Source organism: Branchiostoma floridae, unplaced genomic scaffold (assembly GCF_000003815.2).
Source record: "Branchiostoma floridae strain S238N-H82 unplaced genomic scaffold, Bfl_VNyyK Sc7u5tJ_1548, whole genome shotgun sequence".
In the NCBI taxonomy this organism is placed as follows: domain Eukaryota; kingdom Metazoa; phylum Chordata; class Leptocardii; order Amphioxiformes; family Branchiostomatidae; genus Branchiostoma; species Branchiostoma floridae.
In genome coordinates, this window is record NW_023365749.1 from 297990 (window position 1) to 317466 (window position 19477).

Sequence of the window (19477 nt, forward strand, 5' to 3'; positions counted from 1 at the left end):
GATGTTTCCGTGATTCAGTTTAACGACGAGTTTGCGCCGGAGAAACAGGACGCCGGGAAGAACAAGTCCAACCTCATGGAGTCCCTGTTTGGGGAAACAGAGCGAAAACCGGACAGAAAGCAAAGCTCTTTCGGGGAAGACGACATTTTCTCATCCAGTACAAAAGCTAAGCCCGTAAAGGATCGTTCGGCCTACCCCTGGGAGAAAGAAGTGAACGTTGCCACAAACAAGAAGAACACGAAGCTCGAGCCAACCTCAACGCTGTATGGCGGCGGTTCTGCGATCGTGGACGAGGAACCCAAGTTCACCACGAGCAAACAGTCGCCGTTCTTGCCCCGGCGGCCGCGAAGAGAGAACAGTTTCGGTAACAAGCCTGCGATTAATGCGGTGGACTCATTTGATGATGAGATAGAGGAGGTGATTCTATGAAGCTGTCTGACACAGGAATGTGTTCAAAAACTGGTCACTCTGAATTTGGAAAGATGTATGTGAGCAGTCTTGTGTTGTTGTTTGGAAATTACACACAATTTGTGGCAGACATACAATTTGTGGCAGATTCATTTGTTATAAATCTACTGTACTACAAATTAATATCTGACATCATATTATAGTGTGTACGAACTCATTCATACTGTAATAACTGTCCTAAACCTCAGTATAAACTCATCTCTGGTTGTACATTTGAATATTCACATATAAGAGCTGGGTACGTCACTGTACTTTTAAAATTTGTTTGAGAACCTGGGTCATTTTTGAAACCATGAGAAAAAAATGTATATTGTCGCATTTCAATTCATGACAAGAAAGAAAGTATATTGTGAAAACGTGAGTAAATGTAGTGTTATCAAGTGCAAGACATCTTTGTGTTGGTCCCAGGTTTTGTGAGGTCTGCCTCTATAATTGTAAAAGCACACGTCACTAACAGTCGTTTTCAGAAGGCAGAGAAAAAAAAGATAAAAATCAATGTTTGGTCCTGAAAGTGTACAAAAGTGATCTGTGAAGAAGCATTGCTAGCAGGGCATGTACATAAAAAAGGTATGTAAGCAAATCCCTGTGCCTCAATAAGGGGCAATGCTACAACTAAAAATGATAGAATAATATATTGTGTCGTGTACTGACATTATATGTGTAAAATCGAATGGAAAACATTCCAGTAAGCCATGACATTATAAAGATTTCTTGGTCCTAAGACTATTCAGATTAAGATATCAACATGAATAGCTTCAAACATCACAGCATATCATGTTCCCACCAGTATGTGTGCCAAAATGGGGATATTCAGTTAAAGAAACACTTGCTGTTTGGTTTTATATTCAACTGTTGTCCTGGATACATGGTCGTTCTTTTGGAAATTGTTTACAATGGTGTACAGTTGTAGTGTACCAGTGAGAAATGTTAAGATTGGCTCAATCTTTTAAAGGTTTGCACTGATTGGCAATGCAGGCATACTAAAGTACCAGTAATACTCCAGACTTGACCTTTAACCTATGCGTTGTCAATGGCAACCAGAGAGCTGATTGGCTCATGTCAGAGTAGTGTCTAAATCCATGGCAGTTGTCTACATGGCACTGAACAGATTTTAGCGAAGTGTAAATTCTCGTGTACATGACATGTTTTATTACGTACCACAACAAGATTGTGTTTTGTCTATTGCAACAGTTGTTTTAACGTAACAAATTGAATTAACAAAGTCAGGTACATGTTTGTAAATGAAGCAAGTTGTACAGCCATATACACTGTAGCGTCAGAAAATGAAGTTTAATGTACAAATATTATTATAGCTTTCCTGCAATACGAACCACAAGTAGTAACGAGACATTCAACAAGTAGGCTGCTTTTATGTACAGAGAGTTTTTAGAATGCAGCTTCTAGTCTTAATGATGTGCTTCCAATGTCTTAGAATTGTACTTGATGTCACTTTATGGGTTTTATCAGCAATGGTGCATAACTTAAATGTACAGTGAGTCGAAATTTTAATCCACATTGCATCTTTTACGTGTGTAAAATTCTGTGTACAGAGATGGAATGCTTCATTAAAACCTTCCGCAACGTAATCTGTTGTTGTCGTTTCTTAGAGCCATTGGTAAGATGTAGCCTTTCGCTTGAATTGGTATATTAATACGGATTACCACAGATCTGCAAGCGAAAGGATTGAGCCAAGTGTCACTGCAGTGGCTGGCACTCAGGCTGGGTAGGATAGTGTCTTTGATACATGTAGTAGGTAGCCCTAGTAACAATATGTACAATAGAGCAGCTATGACAGCTATGTTGTTACACTCGAAAGACAAGCTATCTGAAAATTCAATAAATAAATAGATTAGGCATACTGGTTTTCCAGCCACCCTATGTGCCTACACCGCAGACAAGTCACAAGTAGACACGTCCAACTAGCCTGGATGCCAGCCTTTTTACATTAAGTCAATACCTGTGCCAAAAAGGGAAGCAACCAAGAGAGCCTTAGCATCCAGACTATACCTGTAGTTGACCAGCAACCCTATGTGCCCACATTGCAGATAAAGTACAAGTCTGATCTTCCTGCCATCATACATTTGTACATGCTTACACTGCAGACATCCTCCAGCACTAAAGTTGCTTACACTGCAGACAAAGTACAAGTCTGATCTTCCTACTCTCCAAGCAGAGGTTAGGCTCCGGCTGTTTTTTAACGTTTTTTAGTTGTTTTTATCGGGCTTTCTATTTTGTCTTTTTTTTTGCTGTGTCCGGCCTAACGTTAAGCCGGAGCCTAACCTCTGCTTGGAGAGTATGATCTTCCTGCCATCATACATTTGTACATGCTTACAATGCAGACATCCTCCAGCAACAACGTTGTAGTTTTCCTTAGTAACAGCCGCCGCCCCCTCAGACCAGGACTGCCGAGACTCTGTTACACACCACCAGCCAGAACGTGATGCCAACTGCTCCTAAACAGGGAAAAAACATGTCAATTAGACAAATGTTCATTCATGACTAGTTTCCTCAGATGACAGAGTTTTAATACAATGCTAAACTTCCAACACAAAAGTATGCATGAATCAAATTTGTTGCCTTCTTCAGGATCAATGGGCTAATGACCAATTACTTCAGAACTTGCATAGGTTACAACCCCGTGATCTTATTAGCATGCAATCTTGCAGATACATGACATCAGAAATTGGTCAAACAAGCCAGGGAGTTTAAAAAGCCCAACGTCTCGCAAGTTTACGTTCTGAAGTGATTGGTCATCAGTATTCATCCTGAAGAAGGCGACAGCGGTTGTTGAGAATTTGATCCATGTAAACTTTTGTGTTGGAAGAAAGTTTATCATTGTACTATGATTACTACCAACACTGATGAGCCATGAAAAGATGACTGAGTTCTTGGTACACATGTTTCAGTGACCATGACACCTTGTTTAGGGCAATACTATCTGGCTCTACTTTGCATTGCAACACTCAGTATTGCCCTGACTGAGGAAGTGACAGATGGTCACCGAAATATCAGCTCTCAAAACGATCGGTTCTGTACAATATCACTGTTTGATATCTAGACATACATTCCTTATCAACAAAACACAAGCAAATATTAAGCTCCTTCAGACAAAAAAGCAGGTCTATAAAAGACCCATGTCTACCTGAAACACCAGATGGAAATGCAACGAGGCCCCCTAGCGGGTAGAGCCAATCTGCAGGCAGCAGGAGGACGGGTTCTCGTCTGTATCTCCACATCAATGACATCATCAGGAGGCCCTGGAGATGTCAAAGGTCAAGGGTCAGGAAATCAACATGAGCTACTTGTGTCCAACTAAGTTACAGAGAATTAAATGAAAAATTGACGAATGAATGGATATTGTTGCATAATTGTGTAGAGAGCAAGTTACTCTCTTTAACAAATTTAGCAAGATTACCTAATAGTACACATTCAAACAATTTACTTGTAGTAGTAGCACTAGTAGTATCCATAAACATCAGAATACAATTATGGATCATAAGCATAATAAAATACTCACATAGCAGATATAGAAAACAGCTGATATCGCCCAGGACACTTTTATGGCCAGTGTCGACTTATCTCTGCCTGAAAATAATCAAGAATAATCTTAAAAATATCCTTGAAGTGACACCTTAATTTGTAGGACTGATTCATTGATTCATTCATTGATCATTTGGTAGCCTTGACCAGCCTCATTACTCAACACAATGGGTACCTACTGGCTGCAAATACACTAGGTATTATCCTTATTATTATTAATATTATATTAGATTGTATGTTTGGCTAAGCTGGTCCCTGATCTTGCTTATTCTGCAATGAAGCCATGCATATTTGATTGACAGATGAATTGAAGAGATTGATTGATTGATTGACTCACTCACTGACTCACTCACTGACTGACGGACTGAGACTTACTAGTACTAGTACCTGTCTGATCTGACTGACTGCTGACTGACTGACTAAGACTAACCTGTCTGACTGACTGACTAAGACTAACCTGTCTATTTTATCTGGTCCCTGACTGACTGACTGATTGACTGCTGACTGACTGACTGCTGACTGACTGACTGAGACTAACCTGTCTGTTTGATCTGACTGACTGACTCACTCACTGACTGACTCATTGACTGACTGACTCAGAGACTGGTGGACTGAGACTTACCTGTCTGATCTGACTGACTGACTGACTAAGACTAACCTGTCTGACTGACTGACTAAGACTAACCTGTCTATTTTATCTGGTCCCTGACTGACTGACTGACTGCTGACTGACTGACTGAGACTAACCTGTCTGTTTGATCTGGTCCCTGATCTTGCTAATCTTGCGCTGCAGGCGGGCATGTCTGGGGAACTCATCCTTGATGCTGACCGAGTCCTGCTCCATCGTCAGTCGCTGTAACTCCTCCTTCAGCTGCCTCACTCCTTCTGTCTCTCTCTGCAGATAGCTCAGCACCTGCACAAAGCAGGAGAAAGATACTGTAAACGCAGAAGCTTTCGCGGTGGTTCAATGTTTGCAGTTTTCGCGGTGGCCACTTCAACACGAACCTAAAACCACCGAAAACATTTTTCCATGGCAGTAAGAGACTACAGTGCATGGTGCTACCGCGAAATTAAAACACCGCGAAAAGTCCCTTTTCCCGCTACCGCAAAATTAAATCCCTGCATTTACAGTACATGATCAGTTCACTTCATCCTCGTTGTGCAAGGTGCCACTAAAATACATGTAGATGTACAGATTATTTCATCATCATCATCTGCGATGTTGTAGTCAGCCTGGCCATTTTGTGGCTTTGTAAGAAATGATTGCTGCCATCCCAGGTCTTTGAGCATTTTATTTACATGCATTGGCCGGTCGTAGTTACATACACGATACCTGGCTGCTCATGACAACGAAAGAACAATAATTTACAAGGACGAAAGAACTAGAGGACGAAACATCTAGATGACGAAAAGATCTGATAGCTAATTGCGAAATCTACTGTATTTTTCGCAAACCACAAAATTTATGCCCCCCCCCCCCCCCCCTCTCCTCAACTTCAAATCTCTAAATCTTACGAACACCAGAGAACTACATAGCTATATTTATTGCAGGTACAATGTTGATCACATCTGCTTCTAAACTCACCAGTTTGGCTGCCGCTGGTGTCAGTTTCTTGGCTAAACCAAACAAATAAACGGCGAGAAATATCAAAACAGCGAAAAGTACGGCCATTTTGGTTTGGTAAATACCATTGAAAGAAGGGGTTTAAATTGAAGTCAAAAAACTCTACTTTCTGGTAAAACATTAAACGTTTTGAAAAATATAAATCTATTAAGAAAAGAAAAAAGTTTATATAAAAGGGAAAAAACGAATTTCAGTGGAATTTTTGAAGATTATTTCAACCTCAGGCCATCCCTTCATGAAAAATGTAATCGTCTGTACAGTTCAAAGGTTATCCAGGCGACCAATGAGAGGCGAGTATTTCCCCCACGCGGGAGACACACATCACCTTTGTTTGGGCAGGTCCAGGCGAGATCTCCACTGTTTTTTTGTCCCAAATTTTGCCGGTTTTTTCTCAAAAGTCGTCACGACGATCGCCTTAACCGTTCGCACTGCCGTGTCCAGGTGCAGAGGAGCGCTCTATCTTCCAGTCATGCCGAAAAGAAAGGTGAGAGTCGCTTACAAATGTTAGCTGGAATTTGTCATTTTATTTCCACAAAAATTTGTCATTTACATAATATCGTTCCCTTCTCGATTTTACTGTTTTCTTATGTAAACGATGGTTGCAGACGAGCTGGCCACCGGTTGTCGTGCACCGAAGGAAGGCAAATGGCAAGGAAATGTCCAACTCAAAGTCTTTATTCCATTCCTGTAAGGCCTCACAAATGGTTCCAGGTATCGGCAGCACTACTCTCAAACTATAGCAAAGTGTCCGGTCTAAAGTCTCTGCTACTGCTCACTTCTGCTCGGCTGTTTGAGAGTGGTCCCGGAGTCAGGCTTTCCGCCTTCCTGACTGAAGAAATTTCCTAAGTTTCAGCTTTTATTTCCTTGACTTTTAGGATCCTCCCCCTGGCCAAATCTGAATAACAAATGTGAATTCCCCGATTTTGGTTGGTTAGAAATATGCAGAGCAGAAGTGACAGTTCATCAGAAACGGATCTTTTCCAGTTACAATTTGACTGACATTTTGCTGCGAAATAGTGTCAAAACCCCCATTTTCCCATTTATGTTCATTAAATTGCTGATACCGTAAGGTCAGAGGTCTGGTTCACGAACTCACTGACCAGGTCACTACACACCCTGTTACCCCCTGCAATACTGTAATCGTGAAACCCGGATCAATTTCTAACACTCAACAGTCATGTCATACATCGATCACCTAGGACCCGTCCATACCAAAGTAGGGAGAGTTTACAAAGGGTAGCTAATGCTTGCTGCCATACCTGGTAGGAATACAAGACTTTTCACTCAGTAAAATTAGTCATACAAGAAAAGAATAAGTACATAAAATAATTGTCTCGCACATGTCAGTCTTTCACATCGTTCCGATCTAACACTGGGTTGTTTGCTGATGTTTCAAAGTCTATTTTGCTAGATCGTGGCTTCTGAGTAGACTATGGTGACGTCGGGCATCTCAAGTATCTATCTCTTAATTGGATGTGACCCCTGCTTTGGTTGAGGTCACTGTTGGCCCGGGACTAGGTCTATTCAGCCTTCCCTGTCAATCACTGGAGACCACCGGAGGAAGTCTCCTAGGTTACAACTGGTATCCTTACTTGTCAAAAGATAACATTCGGTAGGAAAGTATAGCACACATTCAGTGATTACTGTACTTATAACACTTACAAGATATTACATTTCTTCTAGATTTCATCAACAACTTTAAGAATGGGCGACTTTTAACATATGTCTGTCCTAAGTCTTAGGCGATCTTAGGAACCTGTGCTGTATGCCCCCATTCTGTCTTCGATTGAGATATCTCCTTACCACGCTCGGGTTTGTGCAGTCAACGACCTGATAACGTACCATAACTAATTATTATTTCTAGAACTACCAAGCATCAGACTAGAGCCCCAGCCTGGGAATGGTGGCAGTGAAGAAGTTCAAATGAACTGGCTTTCCCTCCGCAGGTTCTCAAACCCAGCAGAGTCCTTATCTGTCAAAGGATCGTTTTAGAAGACGTATGTCGGCCCAGCTCTTGTCATCTGCGTGTTGGCTTATCAGCTATCGCTAATCGGTCATTTGAGATAACACCCTCGCCCACAATCTGGTGTAAATGGATGGGCCGAAGTAAGTAAATACTTTGGGAGACAGCTATCATTACATCAAGCAGGCCTAGCTTGCTAGGGCTTGCTTACACTTATGTTTGGATTTATTTGTTGCTGTTTTTATATAGCATCCATCAACAACAACAACAACAATAATAATAATAATCTAGTTAATGGTTATGATAATAATAATGATAATAAATAACCATCCAGTTGATAATGATGAAAATGATAATGATAATGAAAATATTTGTAATGTTATTACGTAATGATAATATTGATTTTAATGCATATTCATTACCCAGATGATAAATACATGGTGTAATGATTATCATGACAGAAAAAAATGATAATAACAACATTGACAATTGACAATAAATCTACCATAACACTAATTCCTACGCAATTGTTTTCCGCACATGTAAGTTCTAGTAGCTTCCTTTCTCTTCTTAAAAGACATGGCGACATAGTTACACACTTTGTCAATTGTATTAAACATTTACCTGTACAGGGTCCTCCCCAGAGGATGGAATAACAGAGGCCCTTCACTATACTCCTAGCCAGCTCCACTATACTACTTTTCAAATTTAGTGGGTTTCTTCCCTATTTTCTTTGTTAGTTTTGCTAAAATTAATGACAATTCACAGATTTTTGTGCCAAGTGGCATCACTTTTCCAGTCAGCATTGTCTGCAAAAACTTATGAATGAGGGATGATCAAAACAATAGTCGTTTTGCCACTTCACAACAAAGGAATCACAACAATATATTATAATTGTAGTATTTGACACCCTCTGTCATTGCAAAATGAACCCAATTTAATGAATGCGCAGCGCGTTGGTGCGGGTTATTTTTGCCAGCCCCTCCAAAATTCTGGAAAGAACCCTGCCAGTAGTACATAACATCAAGTATGATCCTGCTTTGATATTGCCCTTATTATGGGCCCACCGAACTACTGTAAATGCAGAAATTTCGCGGTGGTTTAATGTCAGCGTTTTTTGCGGTGGCCGCTTTATCGTGAACTTAAAACCACCGCAAACATTTTTGTATGGCAGTAACTTGAGTAAGAGACTACAGTGCATCATCCAGGTGCTACCGCGAATTAAAACCATCGCAAAAAGTCATTTTCCCTGCTACCAAAAAATTGAATCCCTAGTTCCCTACAAACTTAAATGCATTTACTGTAACTAGCTGGCTGCCCGGTCCGGTCTGGCACCCAGGGTAGCCTGTGACCCACTTGTATTGTATTGTTTACAATCCGAATAAAGTCTAAGTATCACAGATTCTCCTTCAGGTAGGACAAGACGTCCTCCATCATGCCCCTGCCCGCCTCAGACCACCTGAAGTCCTGGAACTGACCGTGGTAGCCGGTCTTGTAGTGTAACATCTTCACCTTGACTCCAGCTCGCTCAAGACGCTTGGCGTAGAAAATAGCATGGTCTCGGATTATGTCGTACTCCATGGCTGTGATGAACGTAGGTGGGAGACCCCTTATGTCCTCTTCTTCAGCAAGGAGAGGTGAAACGTGCGGGTTCAGAGCCACCTCAAGATCACTGTCGCCAGCCGCTATGTCCTCCCTTTTAACATGTCTCCCTGGGGGGAGAGGGGGGAGGGCAGGGTCCACTAGGGAAGGATCAAGGAAGTTCATGTAGTGGGTACCCTCCAGCTTGGCTGGGTAAGGGTTCGCAAGTACGAGGTCGATCTTCGACCTGTTGCCGTACAGATAGAGAGAGGTGATGTAGGCTGCCTCCCATACGGACTGAACCTCACACGGGCCGTACTTGTAGGTGGATGCTGTGAGCACGAGACCCTGCGTTGAGGGGTACAGGAGGACCTGGAGTTTCAGACCAGGATTCTGTCTTTCCTGCCCCAGTTTCAATGCGACCACCGCTGAAAGGCTCCCCCCGGCACTTTCGCCAGCGATCCCAACACGAGCGGGGTCCACGTTGTACCTGTTGTAAAAAAGATAGTGATGTTACATAATTGCATTTGTAAAGGTTAAGGTACTGATGGGGGGATGGATCAAGTTGTCTTCTCGGTACCTTTCACCATCTGAGAAAATTAAACTTGTTCGCGGTAGCAGCAGGTGCACGTAAAAAACGATTTATTTGTTCAGTTATGATAAGTTCACAATGCATGCAGTTGTTACTGTGAAAACCGTGAACATTAAAAAGATCAGTATACATATAGTATTGTAAAATTACCCACATTTAAAAATTGACATGTAACTGTAAGTGTAATCCAGCCTGCGTCTTTGTGCATTTGTCTTTCCAGATATTTGTGGTCAGCATAACTTAAGAAGCTCTGGATGGACCGTAATGATATTTGGTGTGTGCAAGGAGGTTGAAAGAGAGGACCTTGGTGTGTGGGTAGGCCTAGGGGATGCAAAGACGAAGGTCAAGATCGATTTAAGGCCCCCTGGTGTGTGATCTTGGTATTACAGCAGGTTTTTGTATTTTTCATATCTTTAGTCAAGTGGTACATCTTACTTCTGGGCGTGTCTAAGGAAATACTTGGTTGCCATCACACAGTCGTTCAGCCCAGCCGGGAACTTGTGCTCCGGTGCAAGACGGTAGCTGCAAGGAGATAGGCTTGTTACTTTTTCCTAAAGACAACATGTGGGACCGCGTAGCACAGTGGTATCGCGTTCGGCCCGTGACCGAGAGGTTGCGGATTCGAATCCGCCTGCGTGTCACTCAGGTGAAAATGAGTACTTAGCTTCGGCTAGGGCCGTCCCTAGAATAGGACGTTAAATGGAGGTCCCGTGTTTGGGGAGAGCCATACCCCAGGCACGTTAAACTTTAAGAACCCACCACACGTGCGATGGAGCGGTGTGAGTGGTCCAAATCCTACAGTACCTTGGCCGCACCTGGGGCAATTACTGTCGTATTGAGGTCACCTGAGTGGCGCCGAATGGCAGCTCGCTCCAGACCCTTGCGAATTAGCCCTGCCTATTGTAAGCTCCTCGCAATTCAGCCCGTGGCTGCAAAGAGTGAGTAGTCGGCCCACCCAATAACAATAACAATATAGATGCACTTGATAGTTTAAAGTTCTTACCATGCCAGATGGTGTATAGGGCAGTGTCCATCTTCATGCCTTTTTTTAACCGCTGATGTACCTTTTTTTACCAACAATTTTTTTGGTCACAGGATTAGCCAGCAGGTACTGTAATTCTTGATTTTATAACGATAACTTGATTTTAGCATTTTTAGCACCCACTAGTTGAGCGCTAAATTTTCATTGTAATGTAGCGACTTTATCATTACGCGAATTCACCCCCGGCCCCCCTCCCTCTTGCCACCGCACTGATAGTAACGTCACTAGACTATGAGTATAATGCTTCCCAGGAAAGTGACTTGATATACATGTACATGTAGTAGTCATCGAGTCATATACACTGAAAAAAGTACTTACTCGACTGAGACGACCACAGCACCCAGCTCTAAGGCAAGATGGGATGTGATGTGGAAGCAACTAGCTGTAAAGAGTACAAGAAAATTGGGCTGTAATAATCAAAGGTTTATTCAATAATTCAATCAACCACATACATAGGAAACTACTATCCGGATATTTGAAATAAAATAAGTTTAAGTTAAAAAATCTGGATGGTACCCAGGCTAAACTGGTGCCTTACCTGCACTGCCAAAACAAAACGCCCCACCGTGGATGTAAACCAGTCCTGGGACGGCGCTCCGCTTCTCTGCAGACTGTGGTTCTAACACCATGACCTTGACTCCATCGAAGGTCGTCTCCGTGACCTTCAGGAGTGACTCTGGAACAGTCAATATGGCTTCTTGGTGTCGGGACATGTACTTCCAAACTGCCCGTAGAAAGTGGACGATAGTTGTCAAACCGAAGAACTCCAGCACTGCTCCCTACACGCATACATACGGAAATGGGAATTTTTGTTAGCCTGACTACATTTGTACACCGTGTTCCTATCAGCCTGCCCAATTGGCTTCAATTAATCCTGCCAATGAGAAATGGTATAAGTTAACACAAAAGCTAGGATTTTATGCCTAGAAGATGGGATAGCTGGCATACATGTAGTTGCTGTGTGAAGCAGAGCCTACAGTGGCATAAGATAGTATCATAAGCTAGGAGTGGCAAAGGAGTGTAGTCAGCCTAGGAGTGTTCATTGGCCACCGAAAGTGTTCAATGGCCACCGAAAGTGTTCATTGGCCACTGAAAGTGTTCAATGGCCTTCGGTGGCCAATGAGCACTCCTATAAGGTTGGCTACAGTTTGCTAGCTTTTGATACTATATCATTCAGTTGTGCATATGTAGCTTCAACTACTTTGGCTGCATGTACTAACAGTCTGCTTGAAAATTCTACAACCTCAAAATCATTGAACTATGTTGAATGTAATCATATCATACCCTAAAGCCTGATGCCTTAAGAGGCAGTTAACTTGTTATGCAAATATGCAAAACAACCCCCCCCCCCAAGAAATATGCTAAAAATATTCAAAAAATGTAACAACAGAATATTCCAAGACAGGAATAAAAACAAATGTACAGTTACTGTAACTGACCATGTCCACGAGAATTGTCTTCATGCGAATCGCGACTTTCCGCTTTTCCCTTTCGGAGACGCCTTCAGGTGGGACAGGTGTGTACCGCAGGTACGCCAGAACACCCAGAACACTCATCGCCATGGCAACCTCCACCCACACCATCTTTAAGGAGTTGTAGTTCACCTGAAGACTTGCGCAGTGTGTAAAACCTGTCTTACAGTCAAGCCTGACACCCTGTCATGTGAGATGTTTGCTCAGAATGTTTTGCTTGTACAAGGGGCACTTTGACAGTCCAAAGTCCAAAGGCTACAAGCTTCTAACGACCTCATGATCATATCTTGTCACTCCACTGTCCTATTAGGTCGTGGCATTCACAAATCTATCACTGGAAAACAGAACAAGCATTTTCACGGTGGTATTAAGTTTGCTGTGAAGACTTTAAAGAACTGTTGCTGTGGTAGATAATTTAGAACTCAGTTCCCATAGAGGTGGGTTTAAGAGCACTGCACCATCCAGATTCTCACAGAGATTAGATATTGGATAAGCCTATATGAAACCATCATCTCACAATGGTTCGGACTGTAACAGTTGATCCGGCTGTATCCATAGTCTCCAAGCAGATCCTACAGTAGCATAAGTAAGATAGTATCAAAAGCTGGCAAAAGAGCATTGTCGGGCAAGGAGTGTGTATGGCTTCGGAAGCCAATGCACACTTGGCTGAACTCCTTGAAATACTGTAAGCTATATTGATGCAAGGAAATGCAAGCCATTTGAATGCATTGGAAAGTTGAATATGATAATTGTAGATTTGAGATAATGTTGTAAAGGGAAAATTCCCTCTTTTCACACAACATAACTGGTACACAAGGAAACACATAGTATTACAACAACACAAGAAGCAAGATGATGGCAGGGTAGGAATCTCCAAGCAAATCCTATGGTAGCATAAGATAGTATCAAATGCTGGCCTATGAGTGTGTTTGGCTACATGGCAAATGTACACCTCTTGGCTGACTACAGTCTCCTTGGCCAGTTTGGTACTATCTTATGGCCATCATAGGATCTGCTTGGAGATTGCAAAAACAAAGGGTCTTAAATAAACACTTGTGTTTTCTGTTTCTACAGGCTGCCGGGGATGCAAAGGAATCACCCAAGAAGACCAAAGCAGAGGTCGGAGCGACGTCTTCGAAATCCGACTTCTCCTCAAATGCTAAGACTAAGTCTGGGAAGTAAGTATGGCTTGTTAGAACTCAATGTAGAACATACTGATTTGATTGGGATATTAGCAAGGTCTTTTTAGTAGTATTGATGTAGCTGGTAGTGACAAAAGGGGAAAAGTAAATTCATGTCATGGAGTAGACTTTTTGTCTAAGGTTGCTTGTCAAATTTGGATTGTTTAATCAAAAACTTTGAATTATTTCATTGAAACAAAAAAGAAAAAAACATAAACATTGTATACCCTGGCAAAATTGATAAATTGAAACAGTTATTATTGCATATGTAGGATATTTCATGTTGGAATGAAATTGCAACTTGGATGACAGGCCTCAATGTTACGTGACCGGTTTGACTTTCCTTTTCCGCAGACACTGGAACCTCAAAATCGCCTCGTGGAATGTGGATGGGCTGAGAGGAACTGTTAAGGTACAATATTTGACATGTACTCATCCATCCAGCATGGTAACATACATTTACAATTCCGGGTACCATAGCTTGTTTGTAGTCCCTATAAAGTATAACAGACAACACAATCATCACCTGTTTGCTCCGAAGAAGTGTCGCTTCAAACTTTTGTCGGTAGCCACCAGTATCACAAAAGGGTTATGTCCGGTGTATCGCCAGTTTACACTTCTGCAGGCTGCCTGGCACCCACACACATGTGGTCGAATTTCCGAATATGGCTATACAATGTATGTGGCTGCTCCCCTTCGCCATTTGCATAAAATACAGATAAAACAGCCTTTGTTTTTATACTTAACTGTCGTATATCAGTCAGATAGTAAACGAACACCTGCTTCTTCCGGGTTCAGCGAACATATTCTTTGTTTACGGATGAGTGCAATGATGTTACGGTTTGTGAGGAAAATCCCCCCAATAGCAAAATCAGTTTTATGGATGACATCCGCGCGCTCATTAATTTTCGCCTGATTTCAGAAAAAAAAAGAGAATTTTTTTCTTCCTTGGAGATGGTCAACATGACAAGAAAGTACCAAAATGCAACAGTATGTTGTGTTTTAGCCTAATGATTGTACTTGTAGAAGTCACACTAGCGAGGTAGCCATTACTGTAGTTATAGAAGTGAAACCAGCTGAATAGCTGTAAAAGTGGAACCACTATGGAAGTCATGAGTGTAGTTGGCAACTTGGTAAGTAATACCAGTCTACCACAATAGTGTCACTTTAACGACACTAGTTCACTTCTTGAATACAAAAATGAATGATTTGTTGTCAGTGCTACCATGTTTTGTCACTTAAACTCTTGTTACGTTTATGGTGTCTATTTTGAAAATTTAGCCATCTTGTTTTTTTTTTTTTACCCATCTTGTTTTTTTTCGCCCTATCTCATTATTTTTGCAATCTGCAGAGGATGTCATCCATAAAGTTTACTTACTGTGGCCTTAGTGTGGTTCAAATGGGTCCATTATTATATTGATAGATATTTCCTCCACATGTTTCTGTCCCCAGAAAAACGGGCACGCCTACATTCCGCAGGAGGACCCAGACATCATCTGTCTCCAGGAGACCAAGTGTACCGAGAAGGACGTGCCCAAGGAGTTCACGGGCGCGGTCGAGGGTTACCACGGTTACTGGTACTCCCCCACGGAGAAGAAAGGCTACGCGGGGACCGCCCTGCTGTCGAAAACCAAGCCAATCAAGGTCACCTACGGGATTGGTAAGGTGTCGTTTGAATAAGCACTTTCATGGTTCTCCGTACGCATGTGCACTGACAGGAGTTGCGGGTAATATGTCAAAGGTGAATGCCCCTGAGACATAAACAAGACATGACTGGGCATTGTTGTGTCTATCTAGACAATGGTCAAGACGAGAACTGTTTACAAGTCAGATGCCTTCACCTTGTTTTATTGCTACAGCAGGGAATAGTCCACTGGAAGCATTTTGTGTTTAACTACCATACGCTCTCGTACATGTAATTGCTGAGTGCTAAGCAGTGAAAGCTTCTCAGTTCATATCATGTCTCCCCATCCCATGTCCAGGTGTAGATGAGCATGATGATGAGGGTCGGGTCATCACGGCAGAGTTCGATGACTTCTACATGGTCACAGCTTGTAAGTATGTAAAATATACTGGTCAGTGATGTGGTATGAAGGGGTCTAAGTAAGGATGTTGCACCAAGGAATGAAGATGGTTTTAAGGACAATCTTTCAGAGTATGAAAAATATAATTATTATGTGGAGAGAGAGAGTCAGAGATGTTGTATGTACATGTATGTTTGTAGAAAGAGAAATAAAAGAAAACTGACATTGTTTTCGCAGATGTTCCCAATGCTGGAAGAGGACTTGTCAGGTGAGTGTTTTCACAATGACTACTTCAAGTTTAAGAAATTTTGTTTCCTTTTTTTAGCATTATAGCAGGTTATGCTATAAATTCTTAACAATCACTGGTCTAGTTGCATTATGAATAGGAAGACGTGTGATAGACAGGGAACTTCTTTCCATTGTTGCTAAGGCTTTGCACTGGTTTGATACTTACCATCTAAACTCCAGGTTAGACTACCAACAGGGTGGGAGGAGGCACTGTGTTTATGATCCTAACACGTTTTTTTACAGGCTAGACTACCCGTAGAGGTGTGGAAAAGGCATTGTGTGTATGACCCTAATCTGTCTGTTCCAGGGTGTGTCTTGTCTGATCCTGATCCTAACCTGTCTGTGTTCTAGGCTGTTTTGTTCCTAACTTTTCTGTGTTTTAGGCTTAACTACCTGCAGGGAAAAGGCATTGTGTGACCCTAATCTGTCTGTGTTCCAGGCTAAGTCTGTGTCTTGTCGTGATCCTAACCTGTCTGTGTTCTAGGCCTTTTTTGTACCTAACTTATCTGTGTTCTGTACCTAACTAATCTGTCTGTTCCAGGCTTTTCTGTTCCTAACCTGTCTGTGTCCCAGGCTAAGCCTGTGTCTTGTTATGATCCTAACCTGTCTGTGTTCTAGGCTTTTTTTGCACCTAACTTGTCTGTTCTGGGCTATGTCTGTGTCTTGTTGTGATCCTAATCTGTCTGTTCCAGGCTAAGCCTGTGTCCAGTTGTGATCCTAACCTGTCTGTATTCCAGGCTAGACTACCGTGGGACGTGGGACGAGGCTTTTACAGCTTACCTGAAGAAGCTTGACAAGAAGAAGCCGGTGGTTCTGTGTGGGGACCTCAACGTGGCGCACAACGAAATCGGTGAGTACGACCTTCAGGGAAATGACCTTGAGATTTGTAGATTTAGTGGCTATCTTTTTTGCCATCTTAGCAAGGAAGTTCCGAACAATGTATGCCAAGGGCTTGGAATGCTACAACTTCTGTTTTCTGCAATGTTTGATTTACAGTACTAAGTATTTTTTTAGGCTTGTTAGATTGCAAATTGCTTATATCTGCCATCTCAAACATTTTGGTAGGAATTTTGAGCCAACTAAAGTAGAATGGCCAAGTGGCAAGGCTAGCGAAGATGAGATCGAGAGGTTACCAGTTCAATTTCAGGCATTCCTGGTAAGACGTTGCATCCTTGGGAAAGGCACTGAACACAACCTTCTTCACTCCACCCAAGCAGTAAAAAAATATGTAGTACTACATGACTTCAGTTGGGGAGGGGGGTAATAGGAGAGGGATGGGCTCTGCCTTTCAATGTCGTACCCTAGACACAGTAGATGTCCCTATGGTCTCTGAAAGACTATAGATCTTGATCTTTCCCTTTATGTAGCCTTTTTCAATGTAGCCTTTTTCAATGTAGCCTTTTTCAATGTAGCCTTTTTCAATGTAGCCTTTTTCAATGTAGCCGTTTTCAATGTAGCCTTTTTCAATGTAGCCTTTTTTCAATGTAGCCTTTTTTCATTGTAGCCTTTTTCAATGTAGCCTTTTTAATGTAGCCTTTTTCAATGTTGCCTTTTTCAATGTTGCCTTTTTCAATGTTGCCTTTTTCAATGTTGCCCTTTTCAATGTAGCCTTTTTTCAATGTAGCCTTTTTCAATGTAGCCTTTTTTCAATGTAGCATTTTTCAATGTAGCCTTTTTCAATGTAGCCTTTTTCAATGTTGCCTTTTTCAATGTAGCCTTTTTCAATGTAGCCTTTTTCAATGTAGCCTTTTTTCAATGTTGCCTTTTTCAATGTAGCCTTTTTCAATGTAGCCTTTTTCAATGTAGCCTTTTTCAATGTAGCCTTTTTTCAATGTAGCCTTTTTTCAATGTAGCCTTTTTCAATGTAGCCTTTTTAATGTAGCCTTTTTAATGTAGCCTTTTTCAATGTTGCCTTTTTCAATGTTGCCTTTTTCAATGTTGCCTTTTTCAATGTTGCCCTTTTCAATGTAGCCTTTTTTCAATGTAGCCTTTTTCAATGTAGCCTTTTTCAATGTAGCCTTTTTCAATATAGCAGGGTTGACAGATGAATGATGAATCATTGTGTTGGAGACCTACTCTACTTGTAACTTCTGATCTGATTTCAGACTTGAAGAACCCCAAGAGCAACAAGAACAAGACGCCAGGTTTCACGGACAAGGAGCGGGAGGGGTTCACCACGCTGCTGGATGAGGGGTTCAAGGACAGCTACAGGTGGGTGCTCTGAAATTGCAGAGACATCCAATAGCAAACCACCTCTTGTCTGCTATCTCAACTGTCACGATCAGTTCCTGACTACCCTACTTGTAAATATTAATGAAAAATTTTGAAAACTAAAAGGCCTATTCTCTGATTGGCTGACAGCTGGTTAGTGGCAACACCCACAGGAACTGATTGTGATGGTTGAGAAAGCAGAGTACAGATGGCTTGCTAGCGCCGTTGGATGTCTCTGCATAGGAGAATGTGAAATGGGACAATTTGATGCTTTTTCATTTGCCCATTCATTTTGTTTGTCCATTTGTTCATTCATTTATGTATTCACTCACAGGGAACTGTACCCTGAGGAGACGGACTGTTACACTTTCTGGTCCTACATGGGGGGAGCCAGGGCTAAGAATGTTGGCTGGTGAGTGTCACTTTAATCTCCTTCTTGCATTTAGTTTTTGTGGTGCCAACTTTGTATTGGATATGAGGTTAAGCAGTAGGGAGAAGGTTAACATTACATTTTTGAAACCAAATACCTTAGACGGTTCAATGATATATTTTGACAGAAAGGCAGATTTGTATGTGTATACACAGTATATACATAGATGATAAACCCGACCCGAGAGTGTGTGTGGGTGTGAGACATCTAGAGATAATTATGGTTTTTGTTAGAACTCAACTTAACATCCTGTTACAAGTTAAAATGTAACGTTAGGGGTGCACTTCATATTTGGAAGATGACTTTCAGAATTTCCAAATCCAAAACTGCAGTTTTGTAGCATTACATGTACATTAAGAGATGCTTGCAGTTTGCTTACTGCCTTTCTCCAGCTGTCTCGTCTGTAATGTCATGTAACCCTCAGAATGCTAAGGTAGCTGTTAGGCACCAAATTTGTATTGATGATGGATGAGGCAGCAAGGCAAGGGTTAATAAAAATGCCTGTTCTCCCCCTTCCCAGGCGACTGGACTACTTTGTCCTCTCGGACCGGCTGATGCCGCATCTGTGCGACAACGTCATCAGGTCAGAGGTCATGGGCAGCGACCACTGCCCCATCGTGCTGCTGCTGGCCATGGGGAAATAACGACCTTGGGGTCGAACACACGACCTTGAGAATATCCCAAGGATGTATGATTGTACACATCTTATGGTGAAGGTTACAGAAAGGTCATAGTTTCCATCTGACAAATAGTCAAGTGTGTAGGACTGTTTGAAGGGTAACATCTGAAGGTCAAGCTTGTAAAGATGTCAGAAAGAAAGAATATATCTGAGTCGAGAAGGTGGAAAGGTAGAAAAAAGTTACATTTGACAGAAGTCAAGATGACACAAACTACATATTAGGTTTCATCTGATGACCAAAAAGGTTCTCGACAGGTCAAATTTGTTGGAAAAGTTCTGTAGAGATAGGAGATTTAAAGTCATGTTTGTAGGTGTTCAGGTATTAGATGTCTTAGAAATCGAACTCTAGGAGGTAATGCCATTTGTGCTAGGTACGTGTAGT

The 19477-nt window shown here is 41.9% G+C and overlaps 4 protein-coding genes across 4 annotated transcripts in view; 2 read left to right on the forward strand and 2 right to left on the reverse strand.

Annotated features, from left to right (window-relative positions):
- LOC118408037 (lebercilin-like) overlaps positions 1–894 on the forward strand; it is a 21319-nt gene extending 20425 nt beyond the window's left edge. The window contains exon 8 of the mRNA XM_035808651.1: positions 5–894. Within this exon, the coding sequence (XP_035664544.1) occupies positions 5–429 (425 nt within the window). The 3' untranslated portion in view covers positions 430–894. The remainder of the gene's footprint in view (positions 1–4) is intronic.
- A 1847-nt stretch (positions 895–2741) lies between these two features.
- On the reverse strand, positions 2742–5740 carry LOC118408040 (guided entry of tail-anchored proteins factor 1-like). Its single transcript, XM_035808654.1, has 5 exons — positions 5594–5740; positions 4756–4921; positions 3986–4053; positions 3611–3725; positions 2742–2921 (listed from the first exon to the last, which is right to left on the reverse strand). Exons 1-5 carry the CDS (start codon positions 5678–5680, stop codon positions 2860–2862), a joined length of 498 nt encoding a protein of 165 aa, XP_035664547.1. The 5' UTR covers positions 5681–5740; the 3' UTR covers positions 2742–2859.
- Positions 5741–5912: 172 nt separating this feature from the next.
- Positions 5913–19274, forward strand: LOC118408039 (DNA-(apurinic or apyrimidinic site) endonuclease-like). Its single transcript, XM_035808653.1, has 10 exons — positions 5913–6116; positions 13357–13460; positions 13818–13875; positions 14916–15123; positions 15446–15517; positions 15725–15755; positions 16513–16625; positions 17881–17986; positions 18321–18398; positions 18937–19274. The coding sequence occupies exons 1-10, from the start codon at positions 5916–5918 to the stop codon at positions 19058–19060; spliced, it is 1095 nt and encodes a 364-aa protein (XP_035664546.1). The 5' UTR covers positions 5913–5915; the 3' UTR covers positions 19061–19274.
- On the reverse strand, positions 8784–12651 carry LOC118408041 (arylacetamide deacetylase-like). Its single transcript, XM_035808655.1, has 5 exons — positions 12250–12651; positions 11349–11589; positions 11129–11192; positions 10204–10290; positions 8784–9666 (listed from the first exon to the last, which is right to left on the reverse strand). The coding sequence occupies exons 1-5, from the start codon at positions 12391–12393 to the stop codon at positions 8991–8993; spliced, it is 1212 nt and encodes a 403-aa protein (XP_035664548.1). The 5' UTR covers positions 12394–12651; the 3' UTR covers positions 8784–8990.
- Positions 19275–19477: the final 203 nt, after the last annotated feature.

Coding starts and splice junctions, on each gene's coding strand:
- LOC118408040 (XM_035808654.1), bottom strand. CDS start 5,680: ATGGCCGTACTTTTCGCTGTTTTGATATTTCTCGCCGTTTATTTGTTT. Junction 4,054..4,755: donor GGACCAGATCAAACAGACAG/GTTAGTCTCAGT, acceptor GATTATTTTCAG/GCAGAGATAAGTCGACACTG. Junction 3,726..3,985: donor CTGTTTTCTATATCTGCTAT/GTGAGTATTTTA, acceptor TGACATCTCCAG/GGCCTCCTGATGATGTCATT.
- LOC118408039 (XM_035808653.1), top strand. CDS start 5,916: ATGAGAGGCGAGTATTTCCCCCACGCGGGAGACACACATCACCTTTGT. Junction 15,518..15,724: donor CTTCTACATGGTCACAGCTT/GTAAGTATGTAA, acceptor TTGTTTTCGCAG/ATGTTCCCAATGCTGGAAGA. Junction 16,626..17,880: donor CGTGGCGCACAACGAAATCG/GTGAGTACGACC, acceptor ATCTGATTTCAG/ACTTGAAGAACCCCAAGAGC.
- LOC118408041 (XM_035808655.1), bottom strand. CDS start 12,393: ATGGTGTGGGTGGAGGTTGCCATGGCGATGAGTGTTCTGGGTGTTCTG. Junction 11,590..12,249: donor AGACAATTCTCGTGGACATG/GTCAGTTACAGT, acceptor GTATGCGTGTAG/GGAGCAGTGCTGGAGTTCTT. Junction 11,193..11,348: donor GTTTTGTTTTGGCAGTGCAG/GTAAGGCACCAG, acceptor TACTCTTTACAG/CTAGTTGCTTCCACATCACA.